This window comes from Anarrhichthys ocellatus, unplaced genomic scaffold (genome assembly GCF_004355925.1).
Source record: "Anarrhichthys ocellatus isolate YVR2014 unplaced genomic scaffold, GSC_Weel_1.0 scaffold24, whole genome shotgun sequence".
Lineage (NCBI taxonomy): Eukaryota > Metazoa > Chordata > Actinopteri > Perciformes > Anarhichadidae > Anarrhichthys > Anarrhichthys ocellatus.
Genome location: NW_022280054.1, coordinates 10,372,220 through 10,387,878, shown reverse-complemented (window position 1 = coordinate 10,387,878; position 15,659 = coordinate 10,372,220). Strand labels below are relative to the sequence as shown.

The following is a 15,659-nucleotide window of genomic DNA, read 5'->3' as shown; positions in this document are numbered from 1 at the left end:
GGCGGTCAGGTAGCCCTCATGACCCAGGACCACAATCCTCCCACGGCCGTACTGAGAGGCTGCCATCAGGGACTGGCCTTTGCTGTTCATTGCTAAAGGAAAAGCGTGGTCTCCAATCAGCACCAGGTCACTGGGAACACAGGGGCCACGGAGGTCCAGCTCCCTAAAGCCTCTCATCAGGGACATATAGGCCCCTTCATGGGTATTTTCCTTGAGCTGGTTGGACATGGTGAGGACTGTTGCTCTGAAGATCGGATGAAGATGCTGTAGAGCAGTGTAAAGCCAGCATGTAAGTTGCATAGGTGAATGCAGTTAAACAGTTGCACCTAGATGTATGTTGTGTCAGTTGGCTGTGGGAAAAGAAAGAGCTGACATAGATAAAATCTAAAAAAAAAATTCACTGCTGATTGCTGGTTCAGACCAAAAATATTTCAGTTGCTCTCCACCTGGAGCTACCAAAGCCCAAGAGTGTACAGTTTCTCCTTACAACCAAACATCAACTAAAAGCAAAACGTTTTTTTCACCTGAAAGTCAAGTTGTCTTTCTGCTTGTATTAGAAGACAGTTTTCCAGACAGGCAATCCACCAAGGAGACAAGAGGGAAATGAGGGTGAGAACAGCATTGAGTAGTTTGGGGGAAATAACAAAAAGAGGAGGGACTTCAGTGACTACAGCTCAGTGACAGGCTGCTAATGACAGCCAGGTTCAAACATCAATGGATAAAGACACCCGTCTGTCAACAGTCTCAGTGTGTGGATACACCCTGAATGTAATATCTGCTCATCCTGTCGGGCAGTCAATATTTGTGGATGTTTAGAGCACAACGCAACGTAGTGGCTGTGAAATAAACTAGTAAGACCATCTGTGTTTAAATGATAGAGTGTCACATCTTGTTTTTGTAAACACCAGCATTCCCTAAATGCCAGTGTCTGTGTTGTGGGGGGCTTTTCTAATTCTTTAGAAAATTAACACATTTACTTGTAAATTGTGAATAAAAAGTTATAAAAAAGCCTATGCTGTACTGGAATATGTCTTAAACATGTTATATGCCGCATCTAAATTAAATCAGAATCACAATCAGCTTTATTGGCCATGTACGCTTAGGCATACAAGGAATTTGACTCCGGTTTTTCATTGCTCTCTACCTACATACACAGAATTTACAATAAACAGGAAAGATGTAAGCATAAACATTTAACGACTATGTACAATATAAATATAAATATATATTCAAAAAGTGTATATAAACAAACCAAGGTGCATTTCTAAATAAAAAGGATTTCTCCAACAAACCAGCCCTCATGAGTAGTTACAAAACCTGGCCAGTGGCCGCCCAGGTAGAGCAAATGCTATTAAAACAAATAATGTGTATATGATTATAATAATAGGGAAAGATGACGATCTGGTTTTTCTTCTTAATTAGACAAATTAGACGCATAGAAGCGTTTAACGTACCCAACCCGAGAAGTAACTACAGGAATAGAAAATGCATCATCTTGTTTTATTTTCTGCGTGTGTCTTGATCTTATGTTTCTTCTTTGACTTCTGTCTGTCTGACTGACTGTGTGGAGGAGCAAACAGCGCAGTACTCACTCAGGTAGGTTAACTTTTCTGTGCTGCGCAACACTCAAAACCGAAACTCCTTCAAATGTACAAGAAACGACATTTTTATTATTTAAACAAATCGAAATTAATTAAATAAAGTCTACTTTACCATGGGGACGTGGCATTCTCTGACAATTATCAAGAATTATCAGACTATGCTAAACGTTTCAAACCCCGGAAAACTACAGTCATGAGCGGAACCTTCAAGGACACTACGTTTCCGAACGAGCCTATTTTTCTGATAGACAGTGGGTGCACCACAAAAGAAGCCCCCATCCGGTTTTCTGCACTTCCAACAACCAACTAACATACAAAGAAGTTGTGGGAAAAGTAGTAACGGTTCTCGCGTGTATTACATGTATTATATATGTTTCGGTTCATAACTTTATGAAATCGTTCACAAACACACCATAAGGCTCAAAGTAAAAAAGCCGCTCGTGCAGATGTCGTGTACGCTGGTCAGCCACTCTGGAGCGCGGGTCCCTCTGGAGAACGGACGAGCGGTGATTCTGGGCCGGGGTCCGGACACCGGAGTCACCGACAAGAGATGCTCCAGGCACCAGGGTGAGGAAGGTCTCCACATAGATACGGTGGTGCTTTAACGTTACATGACACCTCACACTCATTAGTTTAATTAGTTTGCGAAATACACTGCACGCAGCGATTTGGCTCGTGCTCAATGAGGTTTTAAGAGGCATGCAAGAAGTTTTAATGCACAAGTCATAATTAATTCTGCTTATAGTAAGAGTTAGAATGCATCTTCATGGTAGCTATGTGGAGCATGATTTTAAAAAGTTGCTGAGTTTAATTTAACAACTGTTTTTTACATAGATAGATAGACTTTATTTCAGACTCAGGGTACATAGACACACCTTCAGGGGGAATTGTGTTTCTGTCCTTAAACTTTAATAGGTGTTACATAGAGAGCTATATAAATTAGTTAGGAGAGAATAATCAAATTACTCTTTCAGGGCTTTGTAAAATAGATTGCACAATTTGGAGGAGTTGAAGATAAGAAGTAGACCTCAATAACTGAAATTATAGTGGATGAATCGATTATACAGATACAATTTAAAAACAAACTGGCAACTATTTAAATAGTTTGAGTCACTTGTCAATCAAAAATAAAAACATTTGTAGTTCAGGCTTCTTTCTTTGTAGACTGAGAATATTTGTTTTTTGCAAGCAATTTAGAGCGCTATGTTTGGGCTCTGGTAGTTTATACATTTTGAACTTTTTTCTACCATTAATGATGAATCAAGAAAATATCTTGCCACAGTAGTTGTGTATATGTAATGAATGTAGCGCTGCAATTCTTTTTTTAGTATTTATTAATCTGACTACGTTGTCGATTAGTCATCTGGTCTAAAAACTGTCAGAAAGCAGTGGGAAATATAGGAAAGCTGACATGCGAATTACTTGTTTTTGCATTATTGCTTAAAAAGTGAATTAAACTATTCAGTCATTATTAAAGTTGTCATTATTTCAGCTCCGAATGAATATCCAACTACGTGTGTGCATGTGTCTGTGAGTGTACATGATGGTGGATGTGTTTCCTTGTGTGTCTCTCAGTGAAGGTGGTGGCTCGCTATGCAGACCAGGATGTTGTTGTTACTCAGGTATGAAAGCCCATCCCAGTGCCACAGTTCATGATTCAGTTAGTCTCCCTGTGAAGCTGGAAAACACCACTGGCTGTCAGACACGCCCGACAAACACCAGAAGGGAGTTAATATTTGGCAGCACACAATCAGTTATGTCTTCATGTCTTAAAACCAGATGACGGCACACTTTTCTCTTTGCTGCCTAGCCGCTCCCTGGTTATCTAACAACCTATAAACTCACTGTATGTGCATAAAGAATGCAGTCCAATGTCCAAACATGTCTTATTTTCTTCCAACAGCTGGGTCCCAATCCCAGTTTCCTGGACGGTGAGAAGCTGGGCCGGAGCCAGTCTGGTAAACTGACCCACGGAGGAACCCTCTTCCTGGTGAACCAGAGCCACCCGTTTAAACTGCACTACTCCCCGAGCTCAAACGAAACGGCGCAGAAAGGCCTAAAAGCCACCGATAAGACAAAAGGAGGCAGAAACGGGAAAGAGGCGCAGTCGAGTCCAATTCCCAAGCGGAGTTTAAAGGATTTCTTTTCTACCTCTCCCATGAAGGTATCACATTTGTTCCGTTATTGTGTTGACACGACTATTAACGCACCAACAAGGATTTAGTTTTAGTCGTTAACTCTTCGGTGTAAGTTTAAAGTTAACACTGGATCACATTTAGGATTAGAGTTTTGATGCAACAGAATTAAATTGAATCGAGGTTTCAAGTAGAAACTAAACTGACGGTTAAAGAGATCTCAATTGAATAATACATCATTTGAAGCTAGTTTTGAAGTTTGGTGCAACATGATTTAAAGTTGTTTTAATCATACTTGGATATGATTTCTTGTTGGTGCAGCCCAGCCCAAGTGTATTATGTCATGTATCTTATTCACTTTTTGCAATGTTGCAACAAAAGGTAATATTTATCAAGAGAAGTTGAAGAACAAACAACTGAAATTCTATAAAGTTGTATTTCTGTTTTCTGTTCAGTCATCTAAAAGACAGCTGAGTCCAGAGAGGGGACAGCCTGAGGTGAAGCGCCAACGACGAGACGAGGAGGCCTCAGGAGGACCAATGAAGGAAGAGGATGAGGAAGAGGAGAGAATGGCGGAAGAAAAGCTCAAGCAGCTGCAGGAGTTGGCAGAGAAGTCTATGACGGAGAGGAGCAACAGCACCCGGCCTTCGTCATCGTCATCCTCTGTGAAGGAATGTCTGAAGAGCAGCTGGCAGCAGATCGGCAGCCTGATGCTTTACACGGCTGCTGGTGTCAGAGGCAGCGAAAAGGTGGGAAGTGTTTCCAATAGAGCGGCGTCAGTGTCTGAGATCAGAGTACGACACCGTTTTGTTGTTGGCGACTTGATTTAGTTACTTCTTCTATACTTAAAACGTACAATTACTCTAGTGTTCGTATATGTTTGTATTTTTATTTTGTTATCTTTGATCAAACTTTGGCACAAGAATTTCCTTCGGGGTTAATAAAGTTCTGTCTTATCAATAGTGAAAATAATTGTGGTTTAATGTTTTTATTCTTGAGTGTTCGATCATTTGTCGGTCTCGTTAACATAGCAGTTTTTCATATGAACACAGAAGTGCTTCGTCGGGTTCTCGTGTGTAAATGCCTGAACTCTTCCTCTTCTTGTCGCTCTCCAGATTGCCGGGTTTGACATAGATGGCTGCATCATCACCACCAAGTCTGGGAAAGTCTTTCCCACTGCGCCAGATGACTGGAAGTACGTCTTCCCTTTCCCTTTTTAAATGGTATGTCTCTCTCTCTCTCTGGCTTATCGTAATATTCAGCTGCTTGTGTGTTCAATCAACAGGATACTGTATCCTGAGATTCAGCCCCGGCTGGCCAGCTTGCTCAAGAGAGGATACAAGGTGAGGATTAGCAACAGTTGCCGATGATTTTCAGTGCAGTTTAGCAGATGTGAACCTGTGCAATGTGACTCTGGGTTTCCTAGTCTGCCCTCCCTCTTCCTACAGCTGGTGTTCTTCACCAACCAGATGGGGATCGCCAGAGGCAAACTGAAACCAGAAGTCTTTAAGTCCAAAGTGGAGGACATCCTGGCCGCGCTGCAGCTGCCTGTGCAGGTTTGGCCGTGTTGTGGTTTAACTCTCGTCTTTCTCCCGATCGTTGTTCAAAACAAACTGACTCTTTTGTATCTCTGCGTCTCAGGTGTTCGTGTCCACCAGTCCTGGTCTCTACAGGAAGCCGGTGATGGGAATGTGGAATCACTTGTGTGAGAAGGTAAATGCCAGTAGAGATGCATAAACACACCCATATTGTTCAAGAGCCGCACCCCAAACACAGTATTTACTCTGAGACGGATAGTACAAAAGTAATAGTTCCTACTCGCTAATTCAAGCTGAGTTATCAGAGCCACCCTTTTGTCCCAGCATTAAGGTCTCTGCATGTTTGACAATACACCGTCTATTCTAGTTTTGACTGTGTCTGTGCGTGTGTGTTTCCTTAAATTCAGGCAAATGATGGCGTGACCGTTGACAAGACGCAGACTTTCTATGTCGGAGGTGAGTGAGGTTGGGTGTGTCGCCCAGCGTGATGAACTCCCCGTGCTTCTCAGTGGTCTGATATGGAGATGCACCAAAACTTTTAGTTTAGTCCTATTTCCTGAAACCCCAAAACTAACTACCTGAAATCTCCCCAAATCCTAATGCTTAGTGCTATACCTAAAACTAACTGGATTCACAGCCATCCAAAACAACATTATCCAACATTATTAACCTCTTCAAAGTGCAGAAATACAAAAATAAATTACCCTCTTACTATTGCTTTAAAAACATTTGACAAGCACACACACACACACACACAGAGCGTCTTACTTTACCTTCATGCACAGATGCTGCGGGCAGGCCGGAGAACTGGGCTCCAGGGAGGAAGAAGAAGGATTTCTCCTGCAGTGACCGACTGGTAGGACCAGGTGTATTAGTGGTGTTGTATTAGTGATGAACATCCCATGTTTACAGGTGGCTTTACTGATATGGTATTCCAAAATTCAAATGCTTAATGCCCCTCCTCCTCCTCATCCTCCTGCTCCTGCCTTGAGTCGTTGTGTGTGTGTCATCTTAAATGTCATTAACAAAGGTAAATAAATTATGCAACAATTTATATATTTACTAGTTGCTTTCGTCCTTCTTGTTTTTGTAGTTTGCTCTGAACATTGGACTGCAGTTCCACACCCCAGAGGAGTACTTCCTGGGCTGGAAGAACGCCCCCTACAGCCTGCCTAATTTTGACCCTGTGAGTACAATGAACACACCTTATTGTTTTGTTTTTTACAGTACATGAGAATACGACGTTAAACGTTTTTCTTCCTCTGAACTTCTAGAGGAAGCTCGACTCCACTGCCGGGCTGTTGGACCCTCTATCCGCCTGTCTCACCTCCAGCAGGACTGAAGTCATTGTTGCCGTGGGTTTCCCTGCGTGTAAGAGACAGAAGACGCTTTTATCGACTCGTCCGTCCTCTCGTCCCACCGACACCACGCTGACCTTGTTTCCTCCTCTCTTTCTGCACAGCTGGTAAATCCACCTTCTTCCAGACCCACGTCATTCCCAAAGGCTACGTGTACGTCAACAGGGTGAGTGGATGTTACTGAACAGGGCTCCAGTGCCAAACACATCCAGAACATTCGCTTTTATGTACAAGAAGATTTGAACTGTTGAGTGTTACTTTGATGTTTGCTACCCTGCTTTTCTATTTGATCCACACATTGTGTAACTGTTTTAAAGATGGTGTTATTGTAATAATGATGAGAAACACCAACACAAAGATAATTATGATTTTTTGTTTAAATTATTATTCATTACGACCTTTTTTGTTTTGTTTTGCATCAGGACACACTCGGTTCGTGGCAGAGCTGCGTTTCGGCGTGTGAGCACGCCCTGAAAGAAGGCCGCAGCGTCGTGGTGGACAACACCAACCCAGACCCAGAGTCTCGCAAACGGTAAAGCACAACCGTGTGTGTGTGTGTGTGTGTGTGTGTGTGTGTGTGTGTGTGTGTGTGTCCTTGCATGTTTCAGTATGCATATATACTCAGGATCATCCTCTCTCTGGGGTACATCCTTATGCTAACAAAGAGCACCAGTCAATCATATGACAGACAGAAGAGTATATTTGCAGGCGGGGCATTTTTTACTAAGCTCTGAATTGGTTGAGGCTCTTTGTAATTGTGTTGGCTCAGTGTGATGGATGTCTTAAACGGGCCGACGGCCTCCAGCAGCAGAATTTCGTGCTGTGTTCTGCAGAACAGACTGTGATGTGCTGATGGCAAAAAACTGTTTTCATGCACCAGCGACGGGTTACCTAGTGACTGTATTTATTTCACTTACTTGCGTGTGATTGTATGCTGCTGTTGCTGTGTTTTAGGGTGTGAATTTACTGTTCTGTGTTTGTCAAACCAATACTCAGTGTGTATTTTCCAGGTATGTGGACGTGGCAACGGCAGCAGGAGTGCAGTGTCGCTGTTTCCACTTCTCAGCCTCTCTGGAGCAAGCCAAGCACAACAACAGAGTACGTCTCTCCTCCTCTCCACTCTGTGCTTTGTCTTAATCTGGGTGGTGTTGTCTTTTCTTTTGTTTATAAACGCATTGTTGTTGTTCCCAGTTCCGTGAGATGGTTCCATCGAACAGCAAACACGTTAAAGTCAATGACATGATTTTCCACAGCTACAAGTGAGTGATACTGCTCTTTCTTTTCACATTCATGAGATATACAAGTTTTTTTTTGGGGGTTTTTTCTGACAAAAAAAAAATTTGTGCACAGATTTGATGAAATGCAGCTAAACGCATGCCACCAACGCGTTAAGTTTTCTATTTTAATACATTTTCAGGAGCTTTTGTTTCGTCTTTGTGTCTGCGTTAAAACTAAAGTCTAAGTCAGGGTTTAGAATTCTGGTAATAAACACACTTACCAGTAATAGCTCTGGGACTGACCACTCTGATCTGGCTCTCTGTCTGGACAGGAAACACTTTGTGGCTCCTGCTCTCCCGGAGGGATTCTCCGAGATCCTACAGATCCACTTTGTCCCCAACTTTAAGGACAGCCAATCAGAAACCTTGTTCCGGCAGTTTTCTGAGGGCTGATTGGACAGAATTCTAACGTCGTTTGACTGTCAAATTCTCACTGACAAAAACAAAATGGTAGATAACAGCCAGAGAAGCAGCTGAAGAGTGAGATCCAACCAATGAGCAACAGTGATAGAAAATACACACCAAGTTAGCCAGTAGACACCGACATGTTTCAGCTGGTGGACTGTCTGGTGCTCCCCGCTCACTTCTGTGCAGAGTACTGTATGTCAATGGCCTCTAACTACAGATTCAGACCAGTGATGGTAACTAGACTTGCATTAAAGTAATAAAGTACAGGTGTATTTCCATTATATATGCCTCCGATTATGCATGCATTATACATGTTGAGTTTAGAAAAATGAAAACAACAAGAATTACTTTTTCTTTAAATGTTGCGTATGAATTTACAAGTGAGTTTACCGCACCACAGTTATAAAAATCATCAGTATTCCTTTTGACAATAAAGCTTTGGAAAATACTTGATATTACAGTCTGTGATTATTCCCACATTCACGCACATTACGTCGTTGCATCTTACTCGAAGCACTTCTGGATGTTCTCAGTCGACATCGGGCAGGAACTGAATGTCCTTCCCCAGGTGCTGCTTCAGCCACGGCATTATCTTGAACAGGTCGATGTGAAAGTCCCGAGCGTCTGGAGGCGGGTTCCCGCTGCTGTACTTTCTCATAGCCGGGTCGAGCCGGTTGCACACGTTCGTCGTGCCCCAGCTCACGACTCCCACCTGGAGATGAAAGCGGGAGAAATGTCCACGTGATGCTGACTGTGTGTGTAATGAAACTTTAATAAGTGAGAAACCTCGCTGACCTGAAAGTAGCGATTTCTCTTTGGCAGAAACAGGGATCCACCAGAGTCACCTGTGCAAAAAGAGATGACGTGTAACTAGTGCGAACCCCATGCTTGTCAAACTGGCAGCTGTGATGCAGTAAACGCAGAGTCCAGACCTTTACAGGTGATGGCGTACTGGTATGCTGAGGATCCCCCGGTACAGAGCAATCTGTCGGGTATGTACTCATCCAAAGTCACGTTGGTGGGCCGTTTGAGTGTTTGCCTCGCCTTCTCCACACAGCTCGGCCTCTGCAGACGGAAAATAACTCACGCTTTCATAATAACGACTTATTTCCTCCACGTTACTGAGCATGAAAGCAGCCCACGGTCTGAAAAATCATCAACTGTCACTCACCTGACTGTCTGTTTGAATGTGTGTTTGTTTGCGTTCGGCGTTCTTATGGATGAAAAAGGCAGCGGTCTCCATGTGTGGTAGCAGTTCCTTCCCTGAATGCACATATTCATTTAACTATTTTAGCTTTTTTTTGTCTTGAGTTCTAGATATTAACACTTTGTTCACAGAGAGAATATGGAACTAGACCTTGCACACTCTTAATACTATAAATGCCTTTGTTCCTGTGAGGTGTAAAGGTCACGTACTGTGCTGCTGACAGGTGGAGTTGACTCTCTTCATGGCTCGATCCGCTGGTACGGTACACGGCAAGCAGATGGGTCTGTTGTATGACACAGTGTACACACACACTGACAATCAGGAGCATTTATGATAGTTGCATAAGATTTATTCCTTTTCTAAGCTACAAAATGGTGTACATTTCCGTGGTGGCTCCATCTTTTCCTCACCATCTTTTCTTACCTGGCTTTCCAGGAGAGCGGGATGCTCTTGTTCACCTGAACCAGAGCGACATCGTAGTCGTAGAACTCCGACACGTTCCTGTGCTCCAGAGCCCTGATGTTGTACTTTGGGTGAATGAACACCTTCTTGTAAACCACCGTGCCCTCACCTGGGAACCAAACAAGCTGCTTGTCATAACATAAAAAATGGTGCAAAGTCAGCAAGACGGTAAATAGAACTGATCTAGATCTGCTGTAATAGAGAAGCGAAGTGAGTCGACACCTTTATGGTTTTAATCTAGGCTTTGAGTCCTAAAAAGATAACTTGTGCTAGAAATGTGCTCTTGTGGTACTTCAATGTGATTGAAATTAAAACATCTGACACAATGCATTTTTTAAACACTTATTCAAACATTAGAATAAACAAGAACTGCATGCATGTATAAAAAGTGTAACGGACACAAAATCATCAAATGATCACCAAGCTACTGACCCAAAATCAGCACTCATTTGCTGTTGTTGATGCATCTTATTATCTTATGGATGATGATGAGTTAAAATTAACTTTATTGTCATTCATAATATTAACAGGACAAGTGCACAGCTGAGCAAAATTACGTCACTGGCTCATGAGTGTAATTAAAAAATGATAGAGAAGGTTATGCTTTTTCAATATTGGGGTACAGGTATTTGTAGTGATGCCAATGTCCAGAATTATATATACAGTATATTCAATGTTCATGATATTATTTAGCCCATGTGAGTTTAGGGTGGACCCTTAAAGCCTGCTCCAGAGGAGCTTAAACGACTTAAAAGCCTCCCTGGCCATGTGTTTAGGTCAAGTTTTCTCGTACTGACCGTGACTTATGAACAACTGCTGAGGGACGTCTGTGCTCACTCTGGCAAAGCAGTGAGCGGCCGTCAGCACCCAGTTCGGGCTCACAATGGATCCAACACACGGCGTAATCTACAAGGGAGGAAAGTGTTCAAAAAAGCAAAAGAATCCAATCTAAAATGTCAAACGGATGGAAAGCGACTGACCTTTGAGAGCGTTTCCACTTTGACGTGCCAGGGTCTGGTGTAGGCCATCTTATCCTCGTCCTGCTCCTGAGCTACCCCACACATCGTCACACTCTTATCGCCTGTATGAAACAGGAACATTTCAATGTTGTACTTCAGTCACTTATAATGTTGACTTTAAATGAGCAACAGTAAATGCTGAACAAAACTTTTCACATTGTTAATGTTGAAAGTCTCTCAAAATGAAAATTTTCAGCTGACAAATTGACAGCAGGAATCAGAAAGCACACACACAATGAATAATGTCCTACTCACTGATGATGCTGTTGAACACCTCTCCCAGTGTTTGGAAGTCTTTCACCACAAAGACGTGCTGCTCACCACGTTTCTTTGAGGCTAAGGAGTTCAGCTGATCTTTGTTCACTTGATCCCCGATACCAAATACATAGACATCTGAAAACACAGCAAATAATTACTTATACGCTGTATACATGCATAGGCAACAGCGTCAATGCACATTACACACACTAAAAACAAACTTGTCTGACTTTACGATTACAATCAGTGAAAGTGTTTCTGAAGTCTCAGTAGAGTAACTAAAATGTAAATGCTGTACAAGTTGTATTAAAACATTAACTTCAATCTTTTTTCCTTCTATTTTTGAGTCTTGATACCCAGCATAGTTTCGTCTGTGTGGTCGCGGGATGTGTCGTGGTAGCCCAGCAGATTTCGGATCTGGTGAAGAGCAATCTGAGGCTTGTTGCCGGTGTTGGAGTAACCTGCAGAGAGAGGAAAGAGAGAGGATGAATGGCTACAATACGCTTAAGGATGAGGCTCTTCTTGTGTTCCCTTTTCCCAAAAAAAAGAGGAGCTGAAGATGAGCTGAAGATGCTTTTTTTCACGGGCTTGTGAGACGTGTGAGCGTCTTTACCGTCTGTTTCTACGATGATGATGTTCTGAGTCTCATTAAAATGGTTCCTGGCGCTGTTTTGCTTAAAGTAGCTGATCAACTCAGTGACGCGGTGCAGGGCAGCGTGCAGGTTGGTGCCCGTCTTTTGCCCGTGGCCTGCAGATGAACAGATGCAAAAGATTCAATTCTACAAAAATTAATTGATAAATAATTCAATTAAACCATCAAACACATTGGTGCATCATAGTTGTAGCGTACGGTACGGATTCAGGCCTGCTTGAGAATATCACAAAATTGTGGTTGTTACAGGAATGAATACTGTAAGTAAACTAAGTCATGACAAGTCCTACTATGGTAGTCAAACTCCTCCAGATTCCATATGATGTCGTCGATGCTACCACTTCTATCCAAGTCTCTGATGTCTACGATGTCTCTAGCCTCGCTGGCAAATGACAACACGTGGAACTTCAGCTGCACCTCGTAGCTGTCCAACTAGAAGGAAAATGAAGGAGACACACAATGACACACAAATCTAGTTCACTAATGTGATTCAATCTTTTTTGTTGTTGTCTTTCACTCACTGTTGAGTCAAGTAAGCTCATTTGGCACAGACCTTTCTGATGAGAGCAATGGTGGCCTTCCTGGATAAATCAAAGTCCTGCTTTCTGATGCTTCCTGATGTGTCCAGCAAAATGTAGACATTCATACGACTGCCTTCATCCACGCGGAAGGTTCGGCCAAAGGACCTTGTTGCAGCTTAAACACACAAATTGCAGTTGAATTGAGCGAGTTGCTCTTTAAGTTTACGTATTTGCACTTATAAACCTCATGTTATTCGGCCCTTTTATACGCACCTTTCTTTTTGGAGTCTGGCGAGATTACGTCCATGACTCCTGCAAGTGACCCCGCCATGGCTGCTGCCACAGAGCTGGGGGAGTCAAAGGTATTCGGGCCTGTAGTGAAGCGCAAACATATCTCACATGGATGTTTCATTGTAACTGCTTTGATGCCCAATTGCTGTAGTCTTTGTTTGTTTCTTTTGTCTTAAAAATGAAATCTTTTGTTGTTTTTAAGGCACAGTGTGTAGGAGTTGGCGACATCTAGTGGTGAAGTTGTAGATTGCAATCAACTGAACGCCCCTCTTGTCACTCCTCTCTTTGCAATACTGCAATAACATGAGCCGTTGAGTGCAAAACCAACACCGTTCGCCTCACTCAGAGGCCGTCCTTACCACAATAACACAACTTTAGGAGCAACTGAAGTCAGAAGACTACGGTGGCCTTCCGGTAATGTAAAAAACGCGAAAGCCCCTCTCTAGATACAGCCAGTGGTTGATTTTTCCATTCTGGGCCAATGTCTGGACACAACGATTCTTAGTTCAAACACAACGAGTCCACAAAATCCCACACACTGGACTGTCAAAAGAAAAATACCGAACTATAAAACTGCGTTTACCCTTATATTGCATAAAAACAGTCACTCTGCACCTTGGCACCGCGGTGTCGAACCGCTCCACTCCCTGTTCTCCAGGCAAACCCTTTCAGCCGACCCAAGTAGATTCAGACCAGTCTGACACCGGTAGACCACCTTCTCCCCTGTTTGAAACCGGCCTGCTGACCTCTGGGCCCCTGGTGGGATCCCCGGGTCACTACAGTCGTCAGCTGCAGAGACAAAATATACAATGATTTGTTTAGGTCAGAACAATTCTTAAAAAATGATACAAGTGTTTGTGTTTGTATAGAAATGACTACAATACTTTATTTCCAAAAGATGATTATGTAGTACTTTGAACTGATGCACAAAGGCCTTTTAAAACGTCAGAAACACATTGCAAGCTTAAACACTGAATTGTTACATTAAGAAGGGTAAATGCAAAACTTGCTCCGTGATTTTGTGTCACAGTAAACAACAGTTAAAATCAGTTTGCAGGGCTCATTTATATGTATTCAACAAAAGCCGCTTTAAAATGTAAACCTCAGAAAGTATGAGCTTGGTCAGTGCATGCTCACTGTACCACAGGCTCTAATACACCTGATGAACTGGGCTCAGGGCCTCATGTAAGTGGATATTCTCAATTATTCTCAACTAGGGGAAAATATAGCCGTGTATTGTACATAATTTAATCATGCAGGTTTGTAAAGTCCTCACCATGGTTGTCACAGACGGGAGTGGTTCCTGTCCACTCCCCAGAGTGGGTGCAGTTCCTCTGGGCTGACCCGTACAGGGTGAAGCCGTCCTGGCAGGAGAAGCTCTGCGTCGACCCGACGCGGGACCACTGGTCTCTGGGCCAGAGGTCGCCGTGATCCAGCTGGAGCTGAGCCGGACACAACACGTCTGGAGAGAGGCGGACGGACAGAAAAGAGGATGGAGAAGATGATGACGCAGGAGAGAAGAGATGGATGAAAATCACAGAGTGGTGCTTTGAGAGAAAACTCCCCGAATCATCATCCAAACCACTACCTTTGCATGTGGCCCGGGACACCTGTCTGCCACCGGTTGATCTCATCAGCGACCACTCCCCGTCAGCGCTGCAGAGCCGGTAGCTTACCGGGAAAGGGTATCGCCCCGCACCGCAGTGATAGGTCAGCACACTGCCCTCCAGTCCTCCCTGTGGAGGAAACACATGGTCACTTCTGGAGCTAAATTAAGTAACATGAAGCTTTCCAGTAAATAAGTGCTACATTTGTTTCACTTTCCAGAACCTCTAGTTCCTTTTTATCAGAAAATGAACTTCCTAATTCAGTGATGTGCCTCACTTTTACTTGCATGAATAATACTGAAACACATTTATTTCATGGTTTTGTCATTGTTTCTAACATATTGTTATTTAATTATTATCTATTTTCACCATTTTCCATTTTGCCTATTTTCTGCCCCTGAATAACACCCTCTTAATGACCTCTCTTTTTGAAATATTTTACATTACATCACAGATATCATAATACATAAAACTGCATCAGGACAGCAGAGCTGAACTAATGTACATACACGCTCTTAAAGGAGCCATATTTCACTTTGCTGATCTGACTCTCATCGTGAGTGAAGTACCGATTATTTTCACTGTAGATTTATCTCAATCATTAGATTATTGTTGAGCAAAAAAGGAAATTATAAAGTTTTGTCTGACCAACCAACCAGAAAAAAATCCTGGTGTATATTCAAAACAGAATGAGAAAAGATTCTCATTTTTGAGAAGCTGCAACCAAAAAGTGATTGATCAACTAATCATGTCAGCTCAGTGTATTATCTTTACCTGTGAGTAGGCGACATGTCCACCTTTGATGCTCTCTGTGGTTGAGCAGTTCAGAGGCGGCGGATCCTCGTACGTCTCATCTTCAGAACCGTAATCCTGCAGGGACACTGGAGCACAAACAAAGTGTCGGAGACAAACATGCGTCAACACAGCCGTATGGTTTGGATCGACATCAATTTAACAAAATACTTGTGAAAATGTAAGAGTGCTCACCCTCCTGGACAGAGGTGAAGAGCAGGATCCATAGAATGAGCTTGGCATACATGACCAGACTGTATTGCTGGCATTTGAGTCTCTGAGTGACAAAAACCTCAGCGATAGCGTCCGTATCGACCTGCAGTCAGATGCTTTATTTGACGACTGATTACCCATTAACACAGCAGCAGCAAACAGGGAGGGGAGATTGAGCAATTTGGGACAGAACACAGATTTGAGCTCTTACTTTCATTATTGGTGTGCACTAGTTTTTTTCTGTTTCTCTGTCTTTGGTGACATTTCTTACATTACTTGGTCATTTAAAGCCTCATAAAAGCTGCTATTAGGACACTCAA

At 42.9% G+C, this 15,659-nt stretch overlaps 3 protein-coding genes across 8 annotated transcripts in view; 1 reads left to right on the top strand and 2 right to left on the bottom strand.

The window, feature by feature from the left end:
- Nucleotides 1-6,091, bottom strand: part of LOC116390770 (TRPM8 channel-associated factor homolog) — a 20,039-nt gene extending 13,948 nt beyond the window's left edge. The window contains exons 1-3 of one of the 6 annotated variants that reach the window (XM_031860803.1): nt 6,048-6,091; nt 525-544; nt 15-264 (exon numbers count right to left, since the gene is read on the bottom strand). In XM_031860803.1, the coding sequence (XP_031716663.1) occupies nt 15-228 (214 nt within the window). In that variant the 5' untranslated portion in view covers nt 229-264; nt 525-544; nt 6,048-6,091. The other 5 variants (XM_031860797.1, XM_031860798.1, XM_031860801.1 and 2 more) reach the window with 5 other exon arrangements.
- pnkp (polynucleotide kinase 3'-phosphatase) lies at nt 1,855-8,765 on the top strand. The gene is made up of 17 exons (XM_031860808.1): nt 1,855-2,168; nt 3,177-3,223; nt 3,505-3,765; nt 4,192-4,485; nt 4,852-4,931; nt 5,022-5,079; nt 5,185-5,292; nt 5,378-5,449; nt 5,682-5,730; nt 6,060-6,130; nt 6,368-6,460; nt 6,549-6,645; nt 6,737-6,798; nt 7,055-7,164; nt 7,643-7,730; nt 7,824-7,891; nt 8,182-8,765. The coding sequence occupies exons 1-17, from the start codon at nt 2,048-2,050 to the stop codon at nt 8,300-8,302; spliced, it is 1,800 nt and encodes a 599-aa protein (XP_031716668.1). The 5' UTR covers nt 1,855-2,047; the 3' UTR covers nt 8,303-8,765.
- Nucleotides 6,216-15,456, bottom strand: LOC116390772 (complement C2). Its single transcript, XM_031860807.1, has 19 exons — nt 15,322-15,456; nt 15,109-15,215; nt 14,316-14,463; nt 14,004-14,189; nt 13,343-13,516; nt 12,710-12,808; nt 12,469-12,611; nt 12,206-12,347; nt 11,877-12,011; nt 11,620-11,724; nt 11,261-11,398; nt 10,967-11,067; nt 10,784-10,892; nt 9,948-10,095; nt 9,734-9,807; nt 9,489-9,580; nt 9,250-9,382; nt 9,113-9,162; nt 6,216-9,029 (listed from the first exon to the last, which is right to left on the bottom strand). The coding sequence occupies exons 1-19, from the start codon at nt 15,371-15,373 to the stop codon at nt 8,847-8,849; spliced, it is 2,319 nt and encodes a 772-aa protein (XP_031716667.1). The 5' UTR covers nt 15,374-15,456; the 3' UTR covers nt 6,216-8,846.
- Between the last annotated feature and the right edge of the window lie 203 nt (nt 15,457-15,659).